At 36.5% G+C, this 26,753-nt stretch overlaps 1 protein-coding gene and 2 non-coding genes across 6 annotated transcripts in view; all 3 read right to left on the reverse strand.

Moving 5' to 3' along the window:
* Positions 1-364: 364 nt before the first annotated feature.
* CCNB1IP1 (cyclin B1 interacting protein 1) overlaps positions 365-26,753 on the reverse strand; it is a 53,771-nt gene continuing 27,382 nt past the window's right edge. The window contains exons 3-9 of one of the 4 annotated variants that reach the window (XM_029237220.1): positions 25,959-26,134; positions 22,717-22,794; positions 21,339-21,403; positions 19,940-20,023; positions 8,078-8,398; positions 3,148-3,481; positions 365-1,368 (exon numbers count right to left, since the gene is read on the reverse strand). In XM_029237220.1, the coding sequence (XP_029093053.1) occupies positions 1,166-1,368; positions 3,148-3,481; positions 8,078-8,374 (834 nt within the window). In that variant the 5' untranslated portion in view covers positions 8,375-8,398; positions 19,940-20,023; positions 21,339-21,403; positions 22,717-22,794; positions 25,959-26,134 and the 3' untranslated portion in view covers positions 365-1,165. Of the gene's footprint in view, positions 1,369-3,147; positions 3,482-8,077; positions 8,438-19,575; positions 20,024-21,338; positions 21,404-22,172; positions 22,428-22,716; positions 22,795-25,958; positions 26,135-26,753 lie in introns of those variants that run through there. The other 3 variants (XM_029237221.1, XR_003795820.1, XM_029237222.1) reach the window with 3 other exon arrangements.
* On the reverse strand, positions 20,318-20,465 carry LOC114905422. The gene has a single exon (XR_003796248.1). It is a non-coding gene; the product is annotated as a small nucleolar RNA SNORA79 (small nucleolar RNA).
* On the reverse strand, positions 22,181-22,257 carry LOC114905436. Its single transcript, XR_003796261.1, has one exon. It is a non-coding gene; the product is annotated as a small nucleolar RNA SNORD126 (small nucleolar RNA).

A 26,753-nucleotide genomic window follows, 5' to 3' on the forward strand; every position in this document is an offset into this window, starting at 1 on the left:
CCTCCCAAACCAGTAACAATAAATCATAAAATCTAAGAGGTAGAAAAGGCTGTAAGGATAATTTAATTCAATCCCTCACTTTACAGATGTAGAAACAAAGGCCCAGGAAATTTAAACTCAAACTTGCACAACTAACAGATGGAAAAAAAAAAAACTGGAACCTTGATCTTCTTCCTCCCAACCAGTATACTTTCAAGTCTTGCCTCTAATAGGATGTAAAGTTACTGAAAGTGTCCTTCAAATTTCTTTCTTGGCTCTACATTTTAAATAAGTTTCCTGTGATAGTAATCAGAAATGATCACTATTTAATAAAGAAAAACAAGGAATAAATCATTAAAAGTATTTTAATTAGTATAATCTCTTGAGATCAACAACACATTGGTAAGTTTTCTGCAGTAGAAGTGCATTTCTAAATAAGTAGACCCAGGGCAACAGCTAGCAAAAGGGTAAAGAAAGTAATTTTATTCTAAAATAAATGCCAAAAAGTCAACTTTACAAAATAACTTTATCAATGTGAATTATTTTTAAATAGAAATAGGAACTAAACATACATGCATCAAATTGTACCTTCATTCACTGACATGAGCACACCTCCAAACAAGTTAATACAAGGGCAAATGCATTAAATATATACAAATAAATGTACACACCCAAGTAACAAGCTACAGGCTCACTCACTATTTCCTGAAACCAAAATCTTCACATAAACATACTGCCAAATGCAGCAAAAAAACAATGTAAAGGAACATACATATACATGTATGTATAAATACGAGAACCCAAAGTGACATGTAGCCATATAACATAGGTGCTTACATAGTATGTTTAAAAACATGGCCTATTCAGAAATACCCGACAGAAACAAATGGTGATCTACAAAACACCCAATAATATTGTAAGCTTTTCACTACCAGTGAAAACTCAACAGTTCACCCTAAAATTGAGTTTAATAAAATGCTTACACCTTAAAGAATAGAAACAGAAAAGGAAACCTGATTCTAAAGCCACCCACCACTGCCACTGAATCTCTTATAAGTTGAAAATGTGAAGACAACTTCGAAGACTCAATACAAACACAGAGAGGGTGGTGACTCCTATCTAAAACAAAGATTATTTACTAAATGAAATCACTGAAAGTAAACAGAGAAACATTCTGTAAGGTGAACTAAATTCTTTTTACTTTAAAGGCCCTGCTAGAGACTTGCTGCTGCTCTAATTCATTACTTGGGGAGGCAAAACTAAAAAAGCTGTTGGTGGGTTCAGGTGCTGTGGGAGAACCCACAAAAAATGGTCTGAACTGAAAATCTCCATCTCCACCACCCCGATTTCGAACTGGTGTACTGTCCAAAGGAAACCTGGAGTTGTTCCCTAGGAGAAAAATAAGGGAAGAACTTAAGCATCTATTTCCTTACAGATCTTTTGGAACAAAAAGACAAAGTCATTCAATAAATATTGTAACAGAACTCAACTCCTATGAGATGGATAAAACATAAAGCTTGGATAAAGAAAAGGACTATGACGGTCCCCTCCCCTGACCACAGTATATATACCATACCTTCTTCTGTGTGCAGTTTCCAATGATAGCCATTATCTCATCACCAAAAGTAATTTAACGCAATGAAATACTTTAGTAGAGCTAGAATTTATAGTACCACAATTTCATTCATTATCTATTAATCTATATCAAAGGAATAACATATGTATTCGTGTGTGTGTGTAAACTTTTGTTTAAGAACAAATCTTTTTTTAGGATTTCCATAAACACTCTGGAAAACGTATGACAACCATGAAAACCTGGCACATATTTATGACCCGAGATCAATTAGAATAGCCTTAAGAAAAATTGTACAATAGATCTAATAAAATAAGCATTTAATAACTTCCACTGAACGCATCCTTGGCTTTAGTTACATAACTAAAGGAGAATGCTGACTATATCTGCTTCAAGCCAACGATGGTAGCAAGAGGTAAAAGTATTAAAAAGGTAAGTGTGCACAAAAAGAGGAACAGGTAAGAACTGGTGAAAATGAAAGAAATTGAAATAAATGTGGATCGTGACAAGGAAAAACTAAGAACACCTATAATGCCCACAAACAATAATACTTTGATTGACTAAATTATATGATTAACTGAAAATTAAGAAGAAACTTATTTTTGTTTCGATTCCCATAGCTGATATTTTTCATCTCATTACTTCATGCCTTTTCTAGGACATCGTCTCCTCCCCCACAATAAAATTCAAAAAATGAGGTTTTATAAAAATCCAGCTCAAGAATTTTTACTTTTTTGTGTGCCAAAATTTATTAATAGCATAGTAAAATCTATTGGATTCTGTTATATCAAGAGTAGTATAAAGGGGAGAACTCAGGAAGAGATATGAGATTCATTGCATCTGACAAGGCATCTAATAAGCAGAAAAGCTAGACTGTACATTTCCATGGGGCAGTAATCCTATCTGGATAATCTTTATATCCTCGTTGCCTAAGATTATGCCTAGTAGCCTGGCACATGAATCATGTTTGGTAAATATTTGATGAATGTATGAATGAATAAACAGAAGAACAAACAAACCAAACAACCAACAATAACTTAAGTACTGTACAATCAGTATTGTCACGTGAAAGAAACTAAAACTTGGCCTTCTCAGAGGATAGCAAATACTTAAGAGTGTGGGCTCTGAAGATAGCTCTGTGACCTTGACCAATTTACTTAAACTTTATGTTCCTCAGTTTTCTCATCTGTAAAATAGGGATGATGATATAACACCTACCTCATAAAGTTTTGAAAATAACACAAATACATGTAAAGTTATAATAGTCTCTAGCACTTAGTAAGGAATCATTAAATGTCAGCTAATATTATTATTATTATTGCAACTAAATAGCTTTTCATTTGAAGTGGCAATTTGCAACTTTAATTTTGGAATTATTTACTCTGTTCAAATAAATTGAAGATGTAACTTAAATGTAAGCAAATAAAATAGATAAAAGTAATGATGGGCAGGTTGACATGCAGATGAAGAACTTAGAGCCTACTACTACTCTAGGTCTCTGGAGTCTCCACTAACTGCTTGGAATTACGCAAGGCACAGTGTGAAAAATCACTGATTTAAAGAACAGATATTGGATATTACATGTCATTTCTTACCTAATGGGAAGCCAAAAACACCAGACTGTGCAATCATAGATGGTTCAAGGGTACCATCTTGGTTAGCAATAGTGATATTTCGTAGCCTAAGGCTATCATAGAGGCCTTGGAGCTTTTGATACTGGCGATTTCTCTCCATAAGTTTCTCAGAGATGTCACTGAACTTTTTCTTGTATTCTTCTAGCACTTTCTTCATGGAGGTGACCTCCCCTTTCATAGAGGTCAATTCTAAATCCTTACTCTGTATTTGCTGAGTATATATCTTCTCCAACTGTTTCAGATGGCCCTCAGCCTTGCTGAAATTGTATTCTTGATAGAGACGCTCCTGGTGTACCTGTCCCAAGACAGAAAGGAAAGATTTAAGGTAATAAATGCAAAGTTGTATATTTTAACTTTATATTGATACAAACACAGAAAGAAAAGAAAGACACACATACTGAGATGTTATTACTTTAAAGTTTAGAACCAGGTTAAGAAGCAATTAGGATGTACAATAGGATGGTTATTATAGAAAAGAATACGCCATGTCACTAAATGCATAGAAAAAAAAATCTGGAGGAATATTCTCAAACCACTACAGACTACCGAAAGGTATTTGTTTAACCTTAACAAGTGACATGTAGCCCAAAGGTTTCTAATATATAATACTATATTTCAAGTAATCCATAGTGTGGATAACAGATTATATAAGATAGCCCGCCCCCAATTATCCCTGCCTCCTAGTACTTATATCCTCCCCTTGAGTGTGGACAGGACCTGTGATTAGAATACAGGAAAAATGACAGGATATGGCTTCATCAGTACATTACATAAGAATATAAGGTTTGTCTTACTAGCACACTCTCTCTCTTGCTGGATTTGTGGAAGCAAGAGGCCAAATTGGAAAGGCCAACAGGCAAGTAACTAAGAGCAGCCTCTGGGCAATAGCCAGCAAAATACTGAGGTCACAGTGACTTTAAGTATAGACTTTACAACCTTCACAAAAATTAACTCAAAACTGATTACATATCTAAATGTAAAACACCAAAACTATAAAATTCCTATAAGTTAACATAGGAGAAAATCTAAATGACCTCGGGTTTGGTGGTGACTTTTTAGATAAAATACCAAAGGCACAATCTATAAAAGAAATAACTGACAAGCTAGACTTCATTAAAATTAAAAATTTCTGTTCTGCAAAAGACAATGTCAAGAGAATAAGAAGACAAGCCACAGACTAAGAGAAAATATTTACAAAAGACACATCTGGTAAGATATGTCCAAAATATTTTCAAAAGGCACATGTGATTAAGAACTCTTAAAACTCAACAATAAGAAAACAACCCAATTTTAAAAAATGGGCCAAAGACCTTAATAGACACTTCACCGAAGAATATATACCGATGACAAAAAAGTGTATGAAAAGATGCTCCACATCATATGTAATCAGGGAAATGTAAATTAAAACAATGAGATACGACTACATACCTATTAGAATGACACAAATTCAGAACACTAACAACCCCAAATACTGTCAAGATGTAGAGCAAAAGGAACTCTTTCATTGCTGGTAGGAATGCAAAATGTTATCACCACTTAGGAAGATAGTCCGGCAGTTTCTTACAAAAGTAAACATACTCTTGCCATACAATCCAGCAACTGTGCTCTTTAGTATTTACCCAAAGGAGCTGAAAATATATGTTCTGCATACAGATATGTGTAGCAGTTTTATTCATAATTACCAAAAGATGGAAGCAATCAAGATGTCCTTTAGCAGGTGAATGGATAAATCTAACAATGGAATACAATTCAACACTAAAAAGAAGTGAACACTATCAAGCCATGAAAAAACATGGAGGAAACAAATTCATATTAGTAAGTGAAAGAAGTCAATATGAAAAGGCTACAAACTGTATTATTCCAATTATATGACAGTCTGGAAAAGGCAAAACTGTGGAGACAGTAAAACTATCAGTGGTTGCCAGGAGTTGGTGGTAAGGAGAGATGAATAGGTGGTGCACAGAGGAATTTTAGGGCAGTGAAACTACTCTATATGACACTGTCATAGTGCATACACATCATTATATATTTGTCCAAACTCATGGAATGTACAACCCAAAGAGAGAATCCTAATATAAACAATGGACTTTGGTGGGTGATAGTGATGCGTCAATGTAAGTTCATCATTTGTAACAAATGTACCACTCTGGTGGGGGATGTTGATAATGGGGAGGCTGTGCATGTGTGGGGACAGGGCATATAGGAAAACTCTGCACCTTCCTCTCAAATTTGCTGTGAACCTAAAACTGCTTTAAAAATAAAGTCCATTAAAGAGAATAAAAACAGGCCCTCAGTCTGATAGTTCATTAGAAAGTGAATGCTGCCAACAACCACGTGAGCTTCGAAGCAGATCCTTCTCCAGTCAAGATGCAGATGAAACTGCAGCCCTTGTCAACACCTTGACTGCAGCCTTGTGAGACCCTGAGCAGAATCCATGCGTAGACTCTTGATCCACAGAAACTGAGATAATAAACGTGTTGTTTTTAGGCCACTAAATTTGCTGTTTAAGCCACTAAACTTGTTATACATCAATAGACAACTACTACACACAGAAACCAATTTTGGCTTATCTTTGGATTCACTGTCCTTTAAATATTGACAGAAAGTGAAATATGACCACTCTTTTTTTTAACCATTTTTTAATTTGCCCATCCTATATAGTTTGATGTAACTCTACCAAGTCTGGGTTACCTGTCCCTATAATGTGGTCCCATAGCACTTTCTACTTCCCTTATCATTATCGGCATGAAAAACGTATTGTAAATGTTTGGGTTTTTTCTTTATCTTTATCACCACTAAACTGTAGCCTCCTTGAAGCTCCTTATGTATTGTTCATTACTGTATACCCAGCACCTAAGATGGTGCATGAGACATAAGTGTTTCCTGGCATTCCTGGCATTCAAAAAACTATATGTTGAATATATATATATATATATATATAGAGAGAGAGAGAGAGAGAGCGAGAGAGAGAATGACTAATAGGAAAAAAAGTGAATAAATGAAGTAGAGAAAAATCATTTCTGGCTACTAGTTCATTCACTGGTTTCCACCACATCTGAAAAGATGAGAACAATACCACATGTTCATGTTCAATCAATACTACCCCCCCAAATTGGAATCTACTTTAAGACAGAATGTCTATTCATTCAGTCAATAAGTATTTACTGAGACTTAAGACCAGTAATGATGGTCACTGAGGACCCAGAGAAATACAGGAATCAAAACTTGACCTAAAGAGCTCTCCTGACTAGAGAAGATGAACAAATATATAAATAATTACAATACAGGATAAATAATACAACAAAGGTAAGCATAAGACGATACAGGATCATGTAAGAGGAACACCTTACCTAGAAAAATATAATGATAATAGTTACTTGACAGATGACAAATAGAACCTTTAAGAAGCATTATTATAAATGCATATACAAGATATAACAATATACTCAAGGACATGATAAAAGTTCTCCACAGGAAGGCCTTTCTAAGAAGGAGCCAAAGGCAGAAATCAAAAAGGGAAAGAAATAAGTATGTGAACTTGAAGATAAAAATGCTCATCACAGCATTTTTTAAAATAACTTACGAACAAATTATGATACAATCCAATCATTAAAATTATAACTACATCAAATACACAAAATTTTAAACTTCTGTATGTCAAAAAAATCAATGAAGAGTAATAAAAGATAAGTGGAAAAAAATTTTCTAGCAACATCTGAGTTAAGTATATGTATAGAAAGAATTCTTTCAAATCAGTAGGGAAAAAACTACAGCAACTAAAAAAACAAACTGAAACAGGCAATTAATAAAAGAAAAATACATTAAAAATACAAGAAAATGTGTTCATCTAAAAGTCATCCAAGAAATGAATATTCAGAGAGCAATAAGATTCTATTTTACCTATATCTAATTGGTGAGTAGAAAGTATGGAGAACAAGCACCCTCCTACACTTCTTAAGGGAACACAAATTGACATGATCTAACTGGAGGGCAACTTAAAAATACTACAATTTTTAAAACTTTGACATGTTTAAATCCACTTTCAGGAACTTAAACTTAGCAAAATATTAAGGATATGAATTTAATGATAACTGCCCATCACAGCATTTTTAAATAATGGAAATAAATTATGATATATTATGACCATTAAAATTATGATTATAGAATGGCTAATTTTTAAATATTTAATAAAATACTCATAACAGACATAATATATTATCAATTTACCTGGCCACTGAAACAGTGTCTGTGGTATTACCCTATTTTTGTACAGACAAAATATATTATTTTGCCTATATACAAAATATATAGACTATATATATACATATATATATATATATATATATATATATATATACGCAGAAAAAGTCTAGTAGGGACTTCTCTGGTGGTCCAGCGGTTAAGACTCCACACTCCCAATGCAGGGGGCCCAGGCCCAGGGAATTAGATCCCACATGCCACAACTTAAAGAGCCCGCATGCCACAACTAAAGATCCCGCATGCTGCAATGAAGATCCTGAATGCGGGAATGAAGATCCCGAGTGCCGCAACTAAGACCCAGAGTAGCCAAATAAGTAAATAAATAAATATTTTAAAAAGAGAGAGAGAGAGAGAGAACACACAAAAAAAGAAAAAGTCTAGCAATACACAAACAAAAATATATCAACACTGGTTATCTCTGAGTGATGGAATTATGGATGGTTTTTTATTTTCTTCCTTTTGGATTTTCAACAATAAACATATTACTTTAGAAAAAAAGAAAATTTATTAAAAATAAAGTTTTCCATACATTCATTAAAAAATAAATACAAACACAGTGAAGGAAAAACATTAGAAGCTTTCACATGTGCCTCAAATCATACCCTCCAGAGAATCCAGCCTAAGCACTAACCTGATACGTCCAGAAGGCCAGTGCTCGGGAGCTAATGTCCAACACAATCTCTGGTCGAAGTCCCGCCAATACCATGGCTTTATATTCCTCTGATGGACTGAGTTCTGTGCGGACAATATCTAGCTTTCCAGAAAGAGTACTGTTGCAGGCAGGGCAGATAGCTGGTGAACGACTAAACTCACCACTGCCATGCTGATCACAGAATATATGAGAGCAGGCAGTGACCCATGCATAACCAGAGAGTTTGATGCGACATTTGCGATAGTTACAAAGCAGCATGTCTTCACACAAAGACATAATAGATAATAAGGTTTCCAGATGCTGAAAAGAATCCAAAAAAGGGGTAAATGAAAAAGTCAAATTGCAGTAAAATTAAATAGATAAGTAAAACGTTTTTATTCTATTAATACAAAATAATGTACCTTTTATTAGGCTTTTGTATTTATTATAATAAATATATAATATTGATTTCAGTCACCCAAAAATACTGGGTTCCTTCTTTGTGCAAACCACTACCAAGGCCATGAAAAAACTTTTTAAGGAAAAAGTTAAAGACATAGGTGCTTCCACATCTTACTTACAAGTCAAAAATATATGTTCATGGAAAAAAATGGTTTAGGAACATTTACAAAGTACAAACAAATAAAAATTAAATTAGTGCTTTTCGCCATTCCTCAATACCTGAACAAAAATCCAAATTTATTACCCATTCATAGTTCGCTAGAATATTTTAGTATCCCTTCTCACATTTGGAAGATATAAAAGTCCAGGCACTGATTTCAGGCATTCTTTATTTTAAGTTACGTTTTTAGGTTTTCCTATATGCTGATTCCTCAGATTCTTTACCTGTGCTGCCTTGACGAAAAAAGAGTAGTAATCTGATAGTATTAAATGGAAACTAACCTAATTCATACAAGTAGTTGACATTATGAAGCCTGAAAATCTATATAAAAGCAGATTTTATCACCAATTAAACAACTCACCTATTAATATAAATACTATTCAATGCTGCGCTTCTATTTCAAACATTTGTAAAAACATATAAATACACAAGTTATTTTTCAATATAGTGTTCACTGTTACTGGAGTTTTACTAATCCAAACTAGGCAGCAGTATTCTGAATATACCAAAATTAGTCATATATTGTGTAAAATAATAGTAACACACCAATTATACACCAAGGGAAAATGGTCACATTTATGAACTGATAAATTCCGTCAAGAATGTTGCCTTGGTCATAGTGGTGGACAAGAATGCTCTGACATCTTTACCCCAAATGCCCCAGCTGAGGGTGTCTCCACAGGTATAGGCACCAGGCGGCCGGAGTTATGAGGCCTATTTTCCCTCCGGCAGGGCAATATGCCGAGGGGTAGCAGAAGAGATGGAAACAGTTTGGAACCTGAGCCCCTTCTCAGGCAGAGCGAGAAGCGCAGCTAATTCCAAATTTTCCACAAGGTGGGAGAAAGAGCCAATTTAGTGAGCTGTCCAAGTTAGCGAGGACAAAGTTTTGAGGGTTAGACTCACGGGAACTTCAAATTCGCAGCCCGCTTTCCACGCTCGAAAGAGAAAATACTAACAACACTAATACCAATAAAATATCTAACCGGAGGCGCCCAGGAAAAGCGCGGGAAAACGCCGTTGCCGCCTCAACTCCACGACGAGCGACGATTCGCCACGGACGTCGCCACTACGTCTGAGGGCGCATGCGCGGAGTCGCCCGGGAGCCTGCAGGGGGCTGAGCGCCCGGGTTCCCGCCGCTCAGGATCCTGGGACCCGCCGGGCTGTGGCACCCGCGCTGTGGGCGGTTCCCCCCCGCCCCCGCCCCCGCCCGCCCCGGGTACATGCCCCTCAGAGAGCGAATCTGACTGGGCCTGGCCTAGGTTTCCCACTCGGGAGCCCCGCAGATACTGTCATCGTGTGCTCTTTTCAGCCCTCGACTGGCACAAGAGTGACATCCTAGCTGTCATGGGCCTAACATTAGAGGTCAGAGCAGAGTGCCAGTTGAGAAGCTAACAGCCTCTGAGTACCCACAGGTGTTTGTCCTGGGAAAATTTGGGGAGTACCGACTGGGCAACAAAGGCTTTCTAAGTATTTAAGGGAAAAGTCCCCCAAATTGTGCGATACCTATAATTTGACACCTAACACCTCTGTGTTGAGGTAGATTCTGCCATTTTTTTAATCCATCTTGAAATAGACATCTTTCCAGCTTTTCCACATCCTCTGTATAATATTAAAGAACTTTTCTTGATTCAGAGTCTGCATTATGAACATTCATTGCAGCTCTGGGAACGAAGCGATAGGATCGGGTGTCACAGCTGTTTTGAGGTCATCTGCCTGTGTGCTTTCCTGGACCTGCTTGTAATTGTTTAAATATCTGTACTGGCTTTATCCTAATGCTGTTACCTGTCACATTTTCTGTTCTGTGCATACTGTATGACTTTCTGCTCAATCTATGAGTCTATTAGAACTCATATTAGAAATTAAGCCGAGAGCTTGAGGGGTCCTCAGGATACATGCCTTAATGCTGTCTTTTGTCACCACCTTTCCAGATTATGTGAAAACAGTATGAATTAGTAACAGAAACAACCCAATAAATCAGTAACACAATGGACACTAAGCCCTGCAAACACCTTTATGGGTTGTGAATCTGTATACTAAACCTTTCTCCTTCAAACAGAAACCTATCCTGATTAAACAACTTTCTGCTCGTTTTTTGTCTATTTGCAACTAGTTCATAGTAATCAGGGTCATCTTGGCCTTTGTATACTTTTCCTAAAACATCTTCTGACAGTTTAGAATAGAAGCTCAATTCTAGTGGTACAAAATAGGTTTGAAGAAAATTAGGGGTTCATGTGTAAACCATGCAATCCTTAACATGTTCTGGTTATCTGACACTTTTGTGCATTTTCTGGTTTTAACTATGCCAAATGTAGAAATATTACTTAAAGTACAATAAAAGGGTATAATCTCATTTCAAGTTATAAACACAAAGCATTCAAATTCTACCAGTACCTAACTTTATGATTCTAGCCAAGTTACCTTTGTGCTGCAGTGATCCCTTCCTGCTTCTTCATCAATATCGATTCCCCAGTGATACTGATTCCCCAAACCTCAGTGTTACCCACACCATTTTCTCTCTAACTCAGTTTCCAATTTCCAACCCATTTAGCTAAAAGCCTGTATGAATTAAAACACACACACACACACACACACACACACACACACACATACACCCCACACACATTTTGGGACGGGGGGAGAGAACCTGTTTTGCCAGATAGGAGAAAAGGGGGGTGGCTACAAAGTCTTAATATCCCAGTAGACTGGAACACCAGGAATTGACCTGTTTCTTGGTGGCATGTTGTTGGCAAAACTAGTAAAGTAGTCTTGTTCAGGCTTGAGGCAGATGCAGGCCTCTGCTCGACCTGTGACCCTGCCTGGACTGCGCGCCTGCTTGCACACCTAACAATTGCTGCTAGCAAGTCAAGTGGTGCTTACAATAACAGAGGGAGTGGGTCTTGGAATTTCTGGAGTCCTGGGGACCTGGCCAGTCCCCCACGTTCTGGAACATCTTGTGACTCACATGGTGAAACCAACAGCATTGGTGAATCCAGAACTGCATTTTTGCACACAAACTGATGATATCAGTTTGAGGCCAGGAATTATAAATGGAAGCCCCCAGAACTCCAATCTGAAGTCTCACCTGTGGGGTGGATGCACCATCCGGGACCCTTCCCAATTGGGGCTCCAGATTGCTGTCACTTGGGACTTTCCAGTTGCTGTTTGGATCTGGAAGTAGGTGTCGGCACAATTCGGTGATGTATATCCTGTTATGTTTCTCTAATATTCTTATTCCTTTCCTTCTAATGACTGTATATTAAAATTAAGTTTAATCACCTTTCATTAAAGAATTGATTAAAGCTGTTTATTTATGTGAAACAAGTGGTTATTTTGCCAACGAATCCAACAAACCTTAAAACTGAAAGCAGGCTTTCAACAAAACACATGTCCTGTTCTCTCATGACAGACAAAACCTTCAATGGCTCATTTCTAAGGTGCTCCTGGGGATGAGACCACTGAAATCAATCAAGGCTGGGATACAGAGACCCATCGACCAAAAAGAGCTCTTTAAAATATTGGTTTTTATTATTAAATATCAAGCTTATCAAAAACGTATGGAGAATGACCACCACTCAGCTTTAGTAAACCCAAAACTTTCTCACATTTGATATTTTTAATGAGGTAACAAATTACAGATACAGTTGAAGCTTCCCCTGTGTACACCTCAATCCACTTTCCTCTTACCTCTTCAGAGGTAAACTAGCTAGATTTTGGTGTTTATCATTCTCATGCATGCTTTTATACTTTTAATATATGTATGTACATCAAACTTGGTTGTGCATATTCTTTTTTTATTTTTGTCAGCTTGTGTATTCAGAGCCCCATGGAGAGTGGCTCTTTCTCACATGGGTAAACTTACATCTCAGAATCTCCAGTGAACACCATAACTGCCGTGTAGACTATTTCAAGCTGACCAGTCTGTTGTCTCCCTATCACATTTAAATAAGAAGCACAGAACTGTGAAATGTTGTGGGAGGCATGTAGGGAATTATTAAACTGTTCAGTGACAAAAGGCACTGATGATACCCTGATGCCATAACACTAGTCATAGGAATAACATGGCCAGTGGATTGAAGATACTTAAAATCGAACAGACAAGGTGCCCCCACTTGAAGAGTGCCAGACTGGGCACAGGTGCCATTTGCTTGTGACACTCCTTTTCCTGTATTTTCGGGACTGACCCACCCTCTTTATGATGGGCACTTCCCTCTTCACCTCTTTACTTTTTATTTGAATTTTATTTTATTTATTTTTTTATAAAGCAGGTTCTTATTAGTCATCCATTTTATACACATCAGTGTATACATGTCAATCCCAATTGCCCAGTTCATCACACCCCCACCCCCACCCCCCACTTTCTCCCTTTGGTGTCCATACGTTTGTTCTCTGCATCTGTGTCTCTATTTCTGCCCGTCAAACCGGTTCATCTGTACCATTTTTCTAGGTTCCACAAATATGCGTTAATATACGATATTTGTTTTTCTCTTTCTGACTTACTTCACTCTGTATGACAGTCTCTAGATCCATCCACGTCTCTACAAATGACCCAATTTTGTTCCTTTTTATGGCTGAGTAATAGTCCATTGTATATATGTACCACAACTTCTTTATCCATTCATCTGTCGATGGGCATTTAGGCTTTAGGCTGCTTCCTGGCTATTGTAAACAGTGCTGCAATGAACATTGGGGTGCATATGTCTTTTTGAATTATGGTTTTCTCTGGGTATATGCCCAGTAGTGGGATTGCTGGGTCATATGGTAATTCTATTTTTAGTTTTTTAAGGAACCTCCATACTGTTCTCCATAGTGGCTGTATCAATTTACATTCCCACCAACAGTGCAAGAGGGTTCGCTTTCCTCCACACCCTCTCCAGCATTTGTTGTTTGTAGATTTTCTGATGATGCCCATTCTAACTGGTATCAGGTGATACCTCACTGTAGTTTTGATTTGCGTTTCTCTGATAATTAGTGATGTTGAGCAGCTTTTCATGTGCTTCTTGGCCATCTGTATGTCTTCTTTGGAGAAATGTCTATTTAGTTCTTCTGCCCATTTTTGCACTGGGTTGTTTGTTTTTTTTAATATTGAGCTGCATGAGCTGTTTATACAGTTTGGAGATTAATCCTTTGTTGATTCGTTTGCAAATATTTTCTCCCATTTTGAGGGTTGTCTTTTTGTCTTGTTTATAGTTTCCTTTGCTGTGCAAAAGCTTTGAAGTTTCATTACGTCCCATTTGTTTATTTTTGTTTTTATTTCCATTGCTCTAGGAGGTGGATCAAAAAAGATCTTGCTGTGATTTATGTCAGAGTGTTCTTCCTAGGCTTTCCTCTAAGAGTTTTACAGTGCCTGGTCTTACATTTAGGTCTCTAATCCATTTTGAGTTTATTTTTGTGTATGGTGTTAGGGAGTGTTCTAATTTCATTCTTTACATGTAGCTGTCCAGGTTTCCCAGCACCACTTATTGAAGAGACTGTCTTTTCTCCATTATATATCCTTGCCTCCTTTTCATATTAGTTGACCATAGGTGCATGGGTTTATCTCTGGGTTTTCTGTCTTGTTCCATTGATCTATAATTCTGTTTTTGTGCCAGTAACATATTCTCTTGATTACTGTAGCTTTGCAGTATATTCTGAAGTCAGAGAGTCTGATTTCTCCAGCTCTGTTTTTTCCCTGCTTTGGCTATTCGGGGTCTTTTGTGTCTCCATACAAATTTTAAGATTTTTTGTTCTAGTTCCATAAAAAATGCCATTGTTAATTTGATAGGGATTGCATTGAATCTGTAGATTGCTTTGAGTACTATAGTCATTTTCACAATATTGATTCTTCCAATCCAAGAACATGGTATATCTCTCCATCTGTTGGTATCATCCTTAATTTCTTTCATCAGTGTCTTATAGTTTTCTGCATACAGGTCTTCTGTCTCCCTAGGTAGGTTTATCCCTAGGTATTTTATTCTTTTTGCTGCAGTGGTAAATGGGAGTGTTTCCTTAATTTCTCTTTCAGATTTTTCATCATTAGTGTATAGGAATGCAAGAGATTTCTGTGCATTAATTTTGTAACCTGAAACTTTACCAAATTCATTAACTAGCTCTAGTAGTTTTCTGGTGGCATCTTTAGGATTCTGTATGTATCGTAGCATGTCATCTGCAAACAGTGACAGTTTTACTTCTTTTTTCCCAATTTGTATTCCTTTTATTTCTTTTTCTTCTCTGATTGCCGTGGCTAGGACTTCCAAAACTATGTTGAATAATAGTGGCGAGAGTGGACATCCTTGTCTTGTTCCTGATCTTAGAGGAAATGCTTTCAGGTTTTCACCATTGAGAATGATGTTTGCTGTGGGTTTGCCGTACATGGCCTTTATTATGTTGAGGTAAGTTCCCTCTATGTCCACTTTCTGGAGAGTTATTACCATAAATGGGTGTTGAATTTTGTCAAAAGCTTTTTCTGCATCTATTGAGATGACCATATCGTTTTTATTCTTCAAATTGTTAATATGGTGTATCACATTGATTGATTTGCGTATATTGAAGAATCCTTGCATCCCTGGGATAAATCCCACTTGATCATGGTGTATGATCCTTTTAATGTGTTGTTGGATTCTATTTGCTAATATTTTGTTGAGAATTTTTGCATCTATATTCATCAGTGATATTGGTCTGTAATTTTCTTTTTTGGAGTATCATTGTCTGGTTTTGGTATCAGGGTGATGGTGGTCTCATAGAATGAGTTTGGGAGTGTTCCTTCCTCTGCAGTTTTTTGGAAGAGTTTGAGAAGGATGGGTGTTAGCTCTTCTCTAAGTGTTTGACAGAATTCACCTGTGAAGCCATCTCGTCCTGGACTTCTGTTTGTTGAGAGATTTTAAATCACAGTTGTAATTTCATTACTTGTGATTGGTCTGTTCATATTTTCTGTTTCTTCCTGGTTCAGTCTTGGAAGGTTATACCTTTCTAAGAATTTGTCCATTTCTTCCAAGTTGTCCATTTTATTGGCATAGAGTTGCTTGTAGTTGTCTCTTAGGATACTTTGTATTTCTGCAGTGTCCATTGTAACTTCACCTTTTTCATTTCTAATTTTATTGATTTGAGTCCTCTCCCTCTTTTTCTTGATGAGTCTAGCTAATGGTTTATCAATTTTGTTTATCTTCTCAAAGAACAAGCTTTTAGTTTTATTGATCCTTGCTATTGTTTTCTTTGTTTCTATTTCATTTAGTTCTGCTCTGATCTTTATGATTTCTTTCCTTCTGCTAACTTTGGGTTTTGTTTGTTCTTCTTTCTCTAGTTCCTTTAGGTGTAAGGTTAGATTGTTTGTTTGAGATTTTTCTTGTTCCTTGAGGTAGGCTTGTATAGCTATAAACTTCCCTCTTAGAACTGCTTTTGCCACATCCCATAGATTTTGGATTGTCATGTTTTTGTTGTCATTTGTCTCTAGGTATATTTTGATTTCCTCTTTGATTTCTTCAGTGATCTCTTGATTATTTAGTAACGTATTGCTTAGTCTCCATGTGTTCGTGTTTTTTATGTTTTTTTCCTTGTAATTGATTTCTAATCTCATAGCGTTGTGGCCAGAAATGATGCGTGATATGCTTTCAATTTTCTTAAATTCACTAAGGCTTGATTTGTGACCCAAGATGTGATCTATCATGGAGAATGTTCCATGCGCACTTGAGAAGAAAGTGTAATCTGCTGTTTTTGGATGGAATGTCCTATAAATTTCTATTAAATCTATCTTGTCTATTGTGTCATTTAAAGTTCGTGTTTCCTTATTAATTTTGTCTGGTTGATCTGTCCATTGGTGTAAGTGAGGTGTTAAAGTCCCCCACTATTATTGTGTTACTGTCGATTTCCTCTTTTATGGCTGTTAGCAGTTGCCTTATGTATCGAGGTGCTCCTATGTTGGGTGCATATATATTTATAATTGTTATATCTTCTTCTTGGATTGATCCTTTGATCATTATGTAATGTTCTTCCTTGTCTCTTGTAACATTCTTTATTTTAAAGTCTATTTTATCTGATATGAGTATTGCTACTCCTGCTTTCTTTTGATTCCCATTTGCATGGAATATCTTTTTCCATCCCCTCAGTTTCAGTCTTTATGTGTCCCTAGGTCTGATGTGGGTCTCTTGTAGACAGCATATATATGGGTCTTGTTTTTGTATCCATTCAGCAAGCCTATGTCTTTTGGTTGGAGCATTTAATCCATTTCTTTTTAAGGTAATTATTGATATGTGTGTTCCTATGACCATTTTCTTAATGTTTTGGGTTTGTTTTTGTAGGTCCTTTTCTTCTCTTGTGTTTCCCACTTAGAGAAATTCCTTTAGCATTTGTTGAAGAGCTGGTTTGGTGGTGCTGAATTCTCTTAGCTTTTGCTTGTCTGTAAAGCTTTTGAATTCTCCATCAAATCTGAATGAGATCCCTGCTGGGTAGAGTAAGTTTGGTTGTAGGTTCTTCCCTTTCATCACTTTAAGTATATCATGCCACTCCCTTCTGGCTTGTAGAGTTTCTGCTGAGAAATCAGCTGTTAACTTTATGGGAGTTCTCTTGTATGTTACTTGTCATTTTTCCCTTGCTGCTTTCAATAATTTTTCTTTGTCTTTAATTTTTGCCAATTTGATTACTATGTGTCTCGGTGTGTGTCTCCTTGGGTTTATCCTGTATGGGACTCTCTGTGCTTCCTGGACTTGGGTGGCTATTTCCTTTCCCATGTTAGGGAAATTTTTGGCTATAATCTCTTCAAATATTTTCTCGGGTCCTTTCTCTCTCTCTTCTCCTTCTGGGACCCCTATAATGCAAATGTTTTTGCATTTAATGTTGTCCCAGAGGTCTCTTAGGCTGTCTTCATTTCTTTTCATGCTTTTTTCTTTATTCTGTTCTGCAGCAGTGAATTCCACCATTCTGTCTTCCAAGTCACTTATCCGTTCTTCTGCCTCAGTTATTCTGCTATTGATTCCTTCTAGTGTATTTTTCATTTCAGTCATTGTGTTGTTCATCTCTGTTTGTTTGTTCTTTAATTCTTCTAGATCTTTGTTACACATTTCTTGCATCTTCTCGATCTTTGCCTCCATTCTGTTTCCGAGGTCCTGGATCATCTTCACTATCATTATTCTGAATTCTTTTTCTGGAAGGTTGCCTATCTCCACTTCATTTAGTTGTTTTCCTGGGGTTTTATCTTGTTCCTTCATCTGGTACATAGCTCTGTGCCTTTTCATCTTGTCTATCTTTCTGTGAATGTCTTGCATGTTCTAAAACTACTAAATCTTCTCACACAACAAATATCAGTTGGCCATAATTTTAATTCATTGTTTTTGAGATGTAAAGGTAATACACATACCTTGTATTAATTCATTTTAACAGCCAAATGCTACAAACCACAATTTATTCATTCATTCTTCTAATGGATATTAGTTCCAGGCTTTTACAATTAAAAATACGACTGCAATGAACTTTCTGTACATGCCTCCTTGAATACACATGTCAAGAATTCTTATAGAATATAATACTCAAAGAGCAGGTATAAGCATCTTCCAATAAACTAGATGTTGCCAAACCATTCTCTAAAGTAATAACATAAATTTCACTGCCACCAGCAAAGATGAGAGCCCACTACTCCAGCCTCGGCAACATGTTTAAGTGTCAAAGTTGTTTTGTTTTCATTTTTGCCCATCTGATGGCAGTGAAATGGTATCTCAGTGTTGTTTTAATGTGGAAATCTTTTATTACTAGTTAGGTAAAGCATCTTTTCATGTGCATTACTACTCAGCATCCTCATCTATGAATTGTCCATTCATATCCTTTGATCATTTTCTTGATTTAAATGGAGACTTTGTCAGTTACATGATGTGCAAATATAAGTTTGAATTTTAGTGTATACAAATTTATCGATCTTTCCTTTTTGTGCTTTATGTGTACTCCAGTGTCATAGTCTTTGCTTTTCTACAGGTTTAAAGTTTTGCTTTTCATTTATAGATCTTTAATCCATTCTTCCTAAGAAGCCTGGATAAACTCTGAAAGCACAATTTGTGCTTACATATCACTTATACCATTTAACTGCAGGTTACTTTACCTTTCAAAATGGTATTTTTACCATGAAGTTTGATTTTGATCTTATTCAGATATTTTAAGTACATATTGGCTATATTATTTATGCACCATGTTTCTCTAAGAGCTTCAGAGATAATATTCTTCCCCCCTTATTATCTTTGAATCTGTCAGCATCATCTACTCTAAAACTAATTTGATACTTATATTTGTTTTAATAGAAGAATCTAAAGAATAGGTTTCATATTCTAACAGAAGTTATTATAGTTGCATACCATTTGTGTGATTCTGGCATAAGCACAAGTATTAAATTTCATTCCAAAACACGGTGAAGTATACCAAACTTCCAATATTTGGATGTATATTTTGTATCCCTTGCATGTTAAATATACCCTCATGGATGTAAATAAGGAGTATAGAGCAAAAAAATCTGTAAAGTATAATTTAGCCAAAACAATTGAGAATATTTCAACATTAAATATAAAGCAAAAAAAACCAAACAGGGCTTCCCTGGTGGCACAGTGGTTGGGAGTCCACCTGCCAATGCGGGGGACACGGGTTCGTGCCCCGGTCCGGGAGGATCCCACATGCCGTGGAGTGGCTGGGCCTGTGGACCATGGCCACTGAGCCGGCACATCCAGTGCCTGTGCTCCGCAACAGGAGAAGCCACAACAGTGAGAGGCCCGGTACCGCCAAAAACAAACAAAGAAATAAACAAACAAAGACTTTTTAATCATACCTGAGTGGTATGTGCAATTTAAATCAATGAAAAATTTCCAATGAAATGTACATAATAAAAGATTTCCTACTAAATATTAGTAAGCTTTTATATATCTATTCCTCACATACACAGTTTGTTTTGGCAGCCATTCTTCATTGCCTCTTAAAGGATCAAGCATCATAATCAGATATTAAGTAGACTCATTGGTATCCAGATAGTTTATACAGCAGAGTCAAAATTTAAGTCCCAGTTATTCCATGTAAATGTCTTGCTGAAATGCCATTAAAATGGTTGTTATTTTCCAGGGATTAAAAAAAACAAAATTCTATGGAGATTTTAATTAACTTCAAATATTTTTTGAGTATCTATTCTGGGCCAGGCATTACAGATAAGCAAGTTATCCTGCTTTCATGGAGTTTACAATCTAGCAAACAATCAAAGAATAATAGAAGAAAATATTTTACTCTGTTTTTTTGCTGCCTCTTACATTTTTGAAAGTTGATTCTATAAACCATTTCTGGTGAGAAAAGTCAGTGTCCGTCTTTAATTTGAAGAATCATCTACCTTCATGCTGCAAAGAAGAAGATATTTTTAATACTTCCCTGAAATGTGTGAATAACTACTCAATAGAAAACTGAGTAAACCATTTAAAATTTATACATGAATGACTGCAGAGTATAATGTTACAATAAGTCCCAGAATCAACTGACTAGAGCTCTTTCTTTCATAGCCCTAGATCAGTGCTATTCAAAAGCAATTGCAATCAAAAGGTTCTCTGTACATTAGATCCTCATGTTTTAAAATTAGTGGGGGTTTTTAAAATCACAGGTATATTTTCTTAACCTAGAATCACCACCTGCTTTGCAATTGTTTGACTCCGCAAAAATCAGATGGCACTAACGGACAGCCAACCCATCCTCATGGTGCCCTGAGTGAAGACAAGTCAGCTTAGATATATGACAGACTAAAATCCCACTACTTAAGTCTCCAAGCAGTGAGAGGAACAGCCGTCAAATATTATCTCTAATCATTTTAATAAACATTTTAATAAATGTTGTAAGAAACATCACTATAATCACTACATCTAACTTTATAAAAGGTCAGTCAAGAACTAGAACCATTAAGTATCAACTGGACCAGCTAGATAGACAAAAAGAGGAATTAGATGATAAATAAATTAGTGCCAAAAACAAGATTAATTAAGAAAATGTTATTGGAACAGTTATATAGGGATATACACTATAGACCTTATTACCATAGTTTGCCTAATTCTTGAACTAAATTAGGCTTTGTGTGCTAGGGGTAAAGATGATGAGGGATAGACCAGCTGGCAGAAAGATGCCATAAGCCATAAAAACAAAGATTTCTGATAACCTCTTAGGCAGATGTCAGAAATTGCCAGGTAGTACAGTCTAAGATAAATATAAACATGGACTCTGATGATAAAATAGCTAACATCTGTTGAGCATTTACCACATGTTAACAATGTTCTAAGCCCCACACATTTATTATCTAATTTAATCTTCCAAGTTAAGTATTATTCCTTTGAGTCAGGTACTATAATTATCACCTTCTAAGATATAAAGACCCTAAGACTCTGAGATGTTAAGAAACTTGCCAAGGTTACATAGCTGCTGAAGTGATACAGAGTGGGTTTGAACACAGTCTGACTCCAGAAGCCATGTATAACTACTATGCTAAGCTACCTCTCAACATCTTTAGTTGACTTTTTAAAAAATGAAATTTGTAGCATCTTAGCAGCTAGCCATGAAGTCACTAAGCTGAGTTGTCACAGATCCATATGTATGTCAAATTTCTCAATTTCAACATAAGCCTTACCATAAAACAAAAATGCTATTATTATCTATTGTATATCCAGGACTTACAGCTCCCAAGAGTTCCAGGCTGGGAAAGAAGTGAGACTCCAACCTAGTCTCCTGAAGTTTCATTTCTGCAAAAGACACAGCCAAAAGCTAAAAAATTATTTCAAGTGATGTTACTTTGAATTATTCCTATTTCCTATATTTCACCCTCATATGTAACCCCATTATGTGCTGAAACTTGCAGGTACAAGAATATGAGCCTGTCCCATCTGGGTTGCTTTAAATAACTTTAAATTACACATGAATATCATAAAGTCAGAAAATACTGGTTAACAAGGTCACCCATACAACCCAATTCTAAAGACAATAATCCCTAGTATTTGAGTATATCCTTTCAAATGACTTCTCAAGTAAACATAAGCATATAAAAATGTTTAAGCAGGAAAAGGGTTATACATATTGCTCTGTAACTTATTTTTAAATTAATGTATCATGAATGCTCTTCCATTTCAAGAAAGACAAAACCAGTATCATAACTTTTAGTGATTATATAGTATTGCATTTTATTATCTTGATTTTAAAATTGACTTAACCAACTCTGGGGTTCTCTTAATCTTATATATAGACCAACAAAATAGTGATTAGTTTAATACTGTCAAGTTAAGTAGTTAATAGAATTATACCAGTTATCAGTGTTTTTTCTGTACTGTTTGAATTATTAGATTAAGGATTCTAGACCCAAGTTCTGTCTATCTCAAAGAGATATCACAAAAGATCAAAGCACAACAAAATGTTGTAGTAGCAAATTCATAATTCGAAGATTTAAGAATTACCTAACATCACAGGCTAGATTTCAATAAAAATTTCAAGACACAGAATTCAATTCCAGGTGCTTACCTAGCTTTAGTCTGCTCAGAGCATGTGTTTAATCAGGGCGATCAGCTGAAACATGAACTTAACATGCGTTTCATCATGGCAAACTGCAAATGACTGACTGGTAAAGGACAAACCACCACCAGCTCCTCATCCCTAAACCAGGGAAACTCTGTTAAGGTTAGAACTAAGGCCCCTTCGACTACCACTAAATTTCAGCCACTAAGAAAATTGAGCCCCTGGGGACTTCCCTGGTGGTCCAGTGGTTAAGAATCTGCCTTCCAATGCAGGGGATGCAGGTTCAATCCCGGGTGGGGGAACTAAGATTCCACATGCCACAGGGCAACTAAACCCATGTGCAGCAACTACAGAACCCACGTACTCTGGAACCCGTGCACCACAACTAGAGATAAGTCACGCACCACAGTGAAAGATCCTACGTGCCACAACTAAGACCCAATGCAGCCCAAAAAATAAATAAATAAATATTAAAAAAAAAAAAGAAAATTGAGCCCCCAAAATTGCTAGGTGATTGGAAATTCAAATGAAGGTTTTCTTTTATACTTACCTGTGGTATCAAATGAATCCAGCTTGTATCTAGGAATCAAGGTGAGCTACAGGATTTATCAACTATCTGGCATCATCTCTGGAAAATAAAAAATTAATAAATTTTAAAATATGCAGGGGCTTCCCTGGTTAAGAAAATGGCACAGTGGTTAAGAATCTGCCTGCCAATGCAGGGGATACAGGTTTGAGCCCTGGTCCAGGAAGATCCCACATGCCACGGAGCAACTAAGCCTGTGAGCCACAACTACTGAGCCTGCCCTCTAGAGCCGACGAGCCACAACTACTGAGCCCATGTGCCGCAACTACTGAAGCCTGCGTGCCTAGAGCCCGTGCTCTGCAACAAGAGAAGCCACTGCAATGAGAAGCCTGTGCACCTCAACGAAGAGTAGCCCCCACTCGCCGCAACTAGAGAAAGCCCGTGCACAGCAACAAAGACCCAACGCAGCCAAAAATAAATAAATAAATAAATCTTTTAAAAAAATATGCAAATGCTCTGACTATAAAACTTGAATGCACACCAGCCTACTCCACACCAAGTCACACCCATATAGCCTCAAGGAAAATTAACCTTAAAGAAAACTGTTCATTCTTTATTTGAATCTCCATTCAGCAGTATAAATTGACCCATCTACTTGGAGGATGTCATCAAATGCCCAAACTCAGTATCAGACTAGGGCAGGACTTCTGTACAAGCTCCGCTATTTGTATAAATTTAAAAGTTTGGGTAAAACTGTGCGATAAATCTAACCAACCTCCGAAAGGTTATAAAAGTCAACAGTCTAACAAAAGAATAGGTATGCAAAACAGAAGGAGCCGTGTGCTGGCTGCAAACAGCTTGGCAGCCATGGGATAAATGGCATGGGTTACTGCCCATCTCTCCAAGTTCACAGGGTATGTGATTGCAGAAAACACTTGTAACCACCACAGGATAACCACAGTCACTAAATTCACAAAATCCTTTCAAGAAAAAAAAAAAGGAAGGAGCTAAGAACTCCTAAGAGTCAAATAAATGAGAAGTCAACCTAAAATAGTCAGCTTTTTTTTCAAAGCATGTTTCAATTTCATTTGAGCCAGCGTCAATTATATTTAACCTCTACTTCTGTTAAAGTTTTATCAGAATAAACTAAAGAAAACCTTCCCTTGACATAGCAAATTTGAATTAGCATTCTTTGGAGCACAAATCGGCCACAAGATGGCACTGTAAGAAAGAGGCTTTAATTTGTTCTCCCAGAGCTTGAGTGTAACCTGAACTTTTAGGTGAAACAGACTGGACACAAAGTTCATCACCTAAAATGATGAGTGAAACAGACTAGACACAAAGCTCATCACCGTAAGCAACCTTCATACTATTCCCTACTCTTCACCTAATTACTAACTAGAAAATTGTATTACATTTAATGATCATTTAAAATTATTAACTACACGTTACACAGTTATATTTTTATCATGTTCCTTTTCATGCAGCAATGGGGAAATTTAAAACTCCACAATCTCAAATGCAATCTAGCTAGAAAGACAACACTCATGAAAATTAATGTGTATGGTAAGTACAAAATAAGTGGGAGAGAGAACCAAGTAATGTTAAGAAGAATCATTGGTCAAGGAAGCCTTCATGAAAAAAAAAGGTAGGTCTTGAATGAGCCTCAAAATTGCACTTAGAATAATATTCATTATATATATATGAGAGTTGCTAAGAGAGCAATCTCAAAAGTTCTCAACACAAGAAGAAAAAATTTGTAACTAGGTGTGGTGATGGATCTTAACTAGAATTACTGTGGTAATCATTTTATAGTATATACACATACTGAATTATTATGTTGAACACCTGAAACTAATATAATGTAATACATCAATTATATCTCAATAAAAGAAAAATTGCACTGTCCAATAGGTTAACACCACGTACAGCCTAAATTTAAATTAAACTAAAAATTAAATTCTTCAGTCCCATTTTGATTGCTCAATAGCCTCACGTGGCTGATCGCTACCAAACTGGATAGTACACATATAGAATATTTCCATCATCACAGAAAGTTGTGTTGGACAGCAGTGCCTTAAAGGGTGGGTAAGACTAAAATAAGCTGACAGAAAGGAAGTAGTAGCTATCGTTCTTAAATATTCCTACAATCTGTCAAGAACTACTGAAACCATTTCAAACTTTACAACAAAAGTTTTTCTCATATTTACAAGGAAATTTGAGGCTCAGAGAAGTTAAATAAATTTCAAAAGTCCATCTAGCTATTAAAAGCTAGGATTTAAACCCAATTCTGTCACAACTCCATATTTTCACTTCACAATGCCACTTCCTACGTGAAATAAGAAGCAGAGCTACAAAAGATGGTTTGCTTTAGAACGTATTAAGAATGGCATACTGGCTCAATAGGTCAGAAAGAAAATGAGGTGTTTTAAGTAACTCAGAGATATAATCAAAGTGCTATTTTACTCCTTCTTGTCCTATACTTGAATGGTGCTTTAATTATTCAAAATGTATTGGAGATCAGCAGCATGAGAAATTAACTAAGATAGGAAGCAAGACTTATTGCGAGATTTCACCATTTCTTATTGTGGGAGTTTCAACATTGTCTAAGCTCAAAAGTCCGTGTCCAAGTACTTCTTACACAAAAATAATTATAGATTTAAAAGTGTAACTTCTCTATTTGTCTCATCTCACAAACAAAACCCAGATTGCAAAGGGCCTGGTCTTTGTGTCCTTGGCATGTCGCACAAAGCCTAGCACATAAATCCTGATGATATACGATGCCTTTCCCAAAGTGTGATGCTCCCTGCAGGATTCTAGTCACGCTTCAGCAAGTGTTATTCTACCACCTGAAGGCCATTGTATATTTACTGAGTTGTTTAGGGAGCTAAAGTAAACATTCTGTAAATACCCCATTAACAATCAATGACCTGCTCATTTTGTTTCCTGTGGCAATAAGTTCTTCAAAGGACTGGTGCTCACAGGCAAAAGGTACATTTTACCTGTGAACAGATGCTTCATGAGGCCTGATAACAAACCACAAATTGCTAATACTGAATCAGCTGATGCTTCTATTTTAAGGTTATGTTATCACTCAATTTTACTCAGTTCCATTCCAACTTACTCAGTGCCTACTGTGCATCTCACACTATGGGATACAATTGTAACTGGACGAACCTATCTTTTTTAGATAGAAAAGGCACATACACATGTGAAACAGAGAACACTTTAAGGCATCATATCTTGGTCAAAGTTCAAGTACTTACATTTATGATCCCATCAGCGTTCAACCATTCCTACTGAGGATGTCCAAATCCAATCCCCCTTGATTTTTAGGGGTCTGCAGCAGATGTTACAGAGGCTTTCACACTGCTGCTTCTGGGCTGGCACACACGGTGCTGAAGACCTAGGCCTTCCTTCCTCAGTGGATTCCATCTTCAACCTGAAGCAGAAGGAAAACAACACAAAACTTTGTATAGGAAGTAAAAGCTAAATTGGTTGCTTGGCACCGTCCTCTTCTAGAGACAGCTCTGTAAGGCTGTACTATCAGAACAGACACCCACATTTTATTTCCAATTCACTGTCAGTTATTTTAGCCAAGAATACCAATTGTTTTAACCTCTTAGTGCAGGAGGAATCCACTCAGAGCACATATGAAATGAAAGTGGTGAGATCAGAAACACTGACTGATCATACAGCTCATCCCAAGAGACCACCATTTCACCCAATCCCAGTCCCACTGCTGGTGGAGCAAAATAAAAATGAAATAAAAATATAGTACCTGAGGGCTTTGGGTCAAAACAGCAATAAGGAATGATTTAAAATCAATACGAAAAGGCAACAAAACCTACTCTGTTAACTTCATATTTTATCTATTTCATAATACTTTGCCTATCTTAGAATTTATAAAGCACTGTCCATATATGTCCACATAGTACCTCATTTTGCAAGTACTACGTCATCTCCATTTTATAGGTATACAAGCAAGGTTTAAATAAATGGCAGGCAACTTAGCTTAGTGGTTAAGATAATGGATTTTGAAGTTGGACAGAAGTGGATTT

Source organism: Monodon monoceros, unplaced genomic scaffold, assembly GCF_005190385.1.
Source record: "Monodon monoceros isolate NGI ecotype Baffin Bay Population unplaced genomic scaffold, NGI_Narwhal_1 Super_Scaffold_21, whole genome shotgun sequence".
Classification (NCBI taxonomy): Eukaryota; Metazoa; Chordata; class Mammalia; order Artiodactyla; family Monodontidae; genus Monodon; species Monodon monoceros.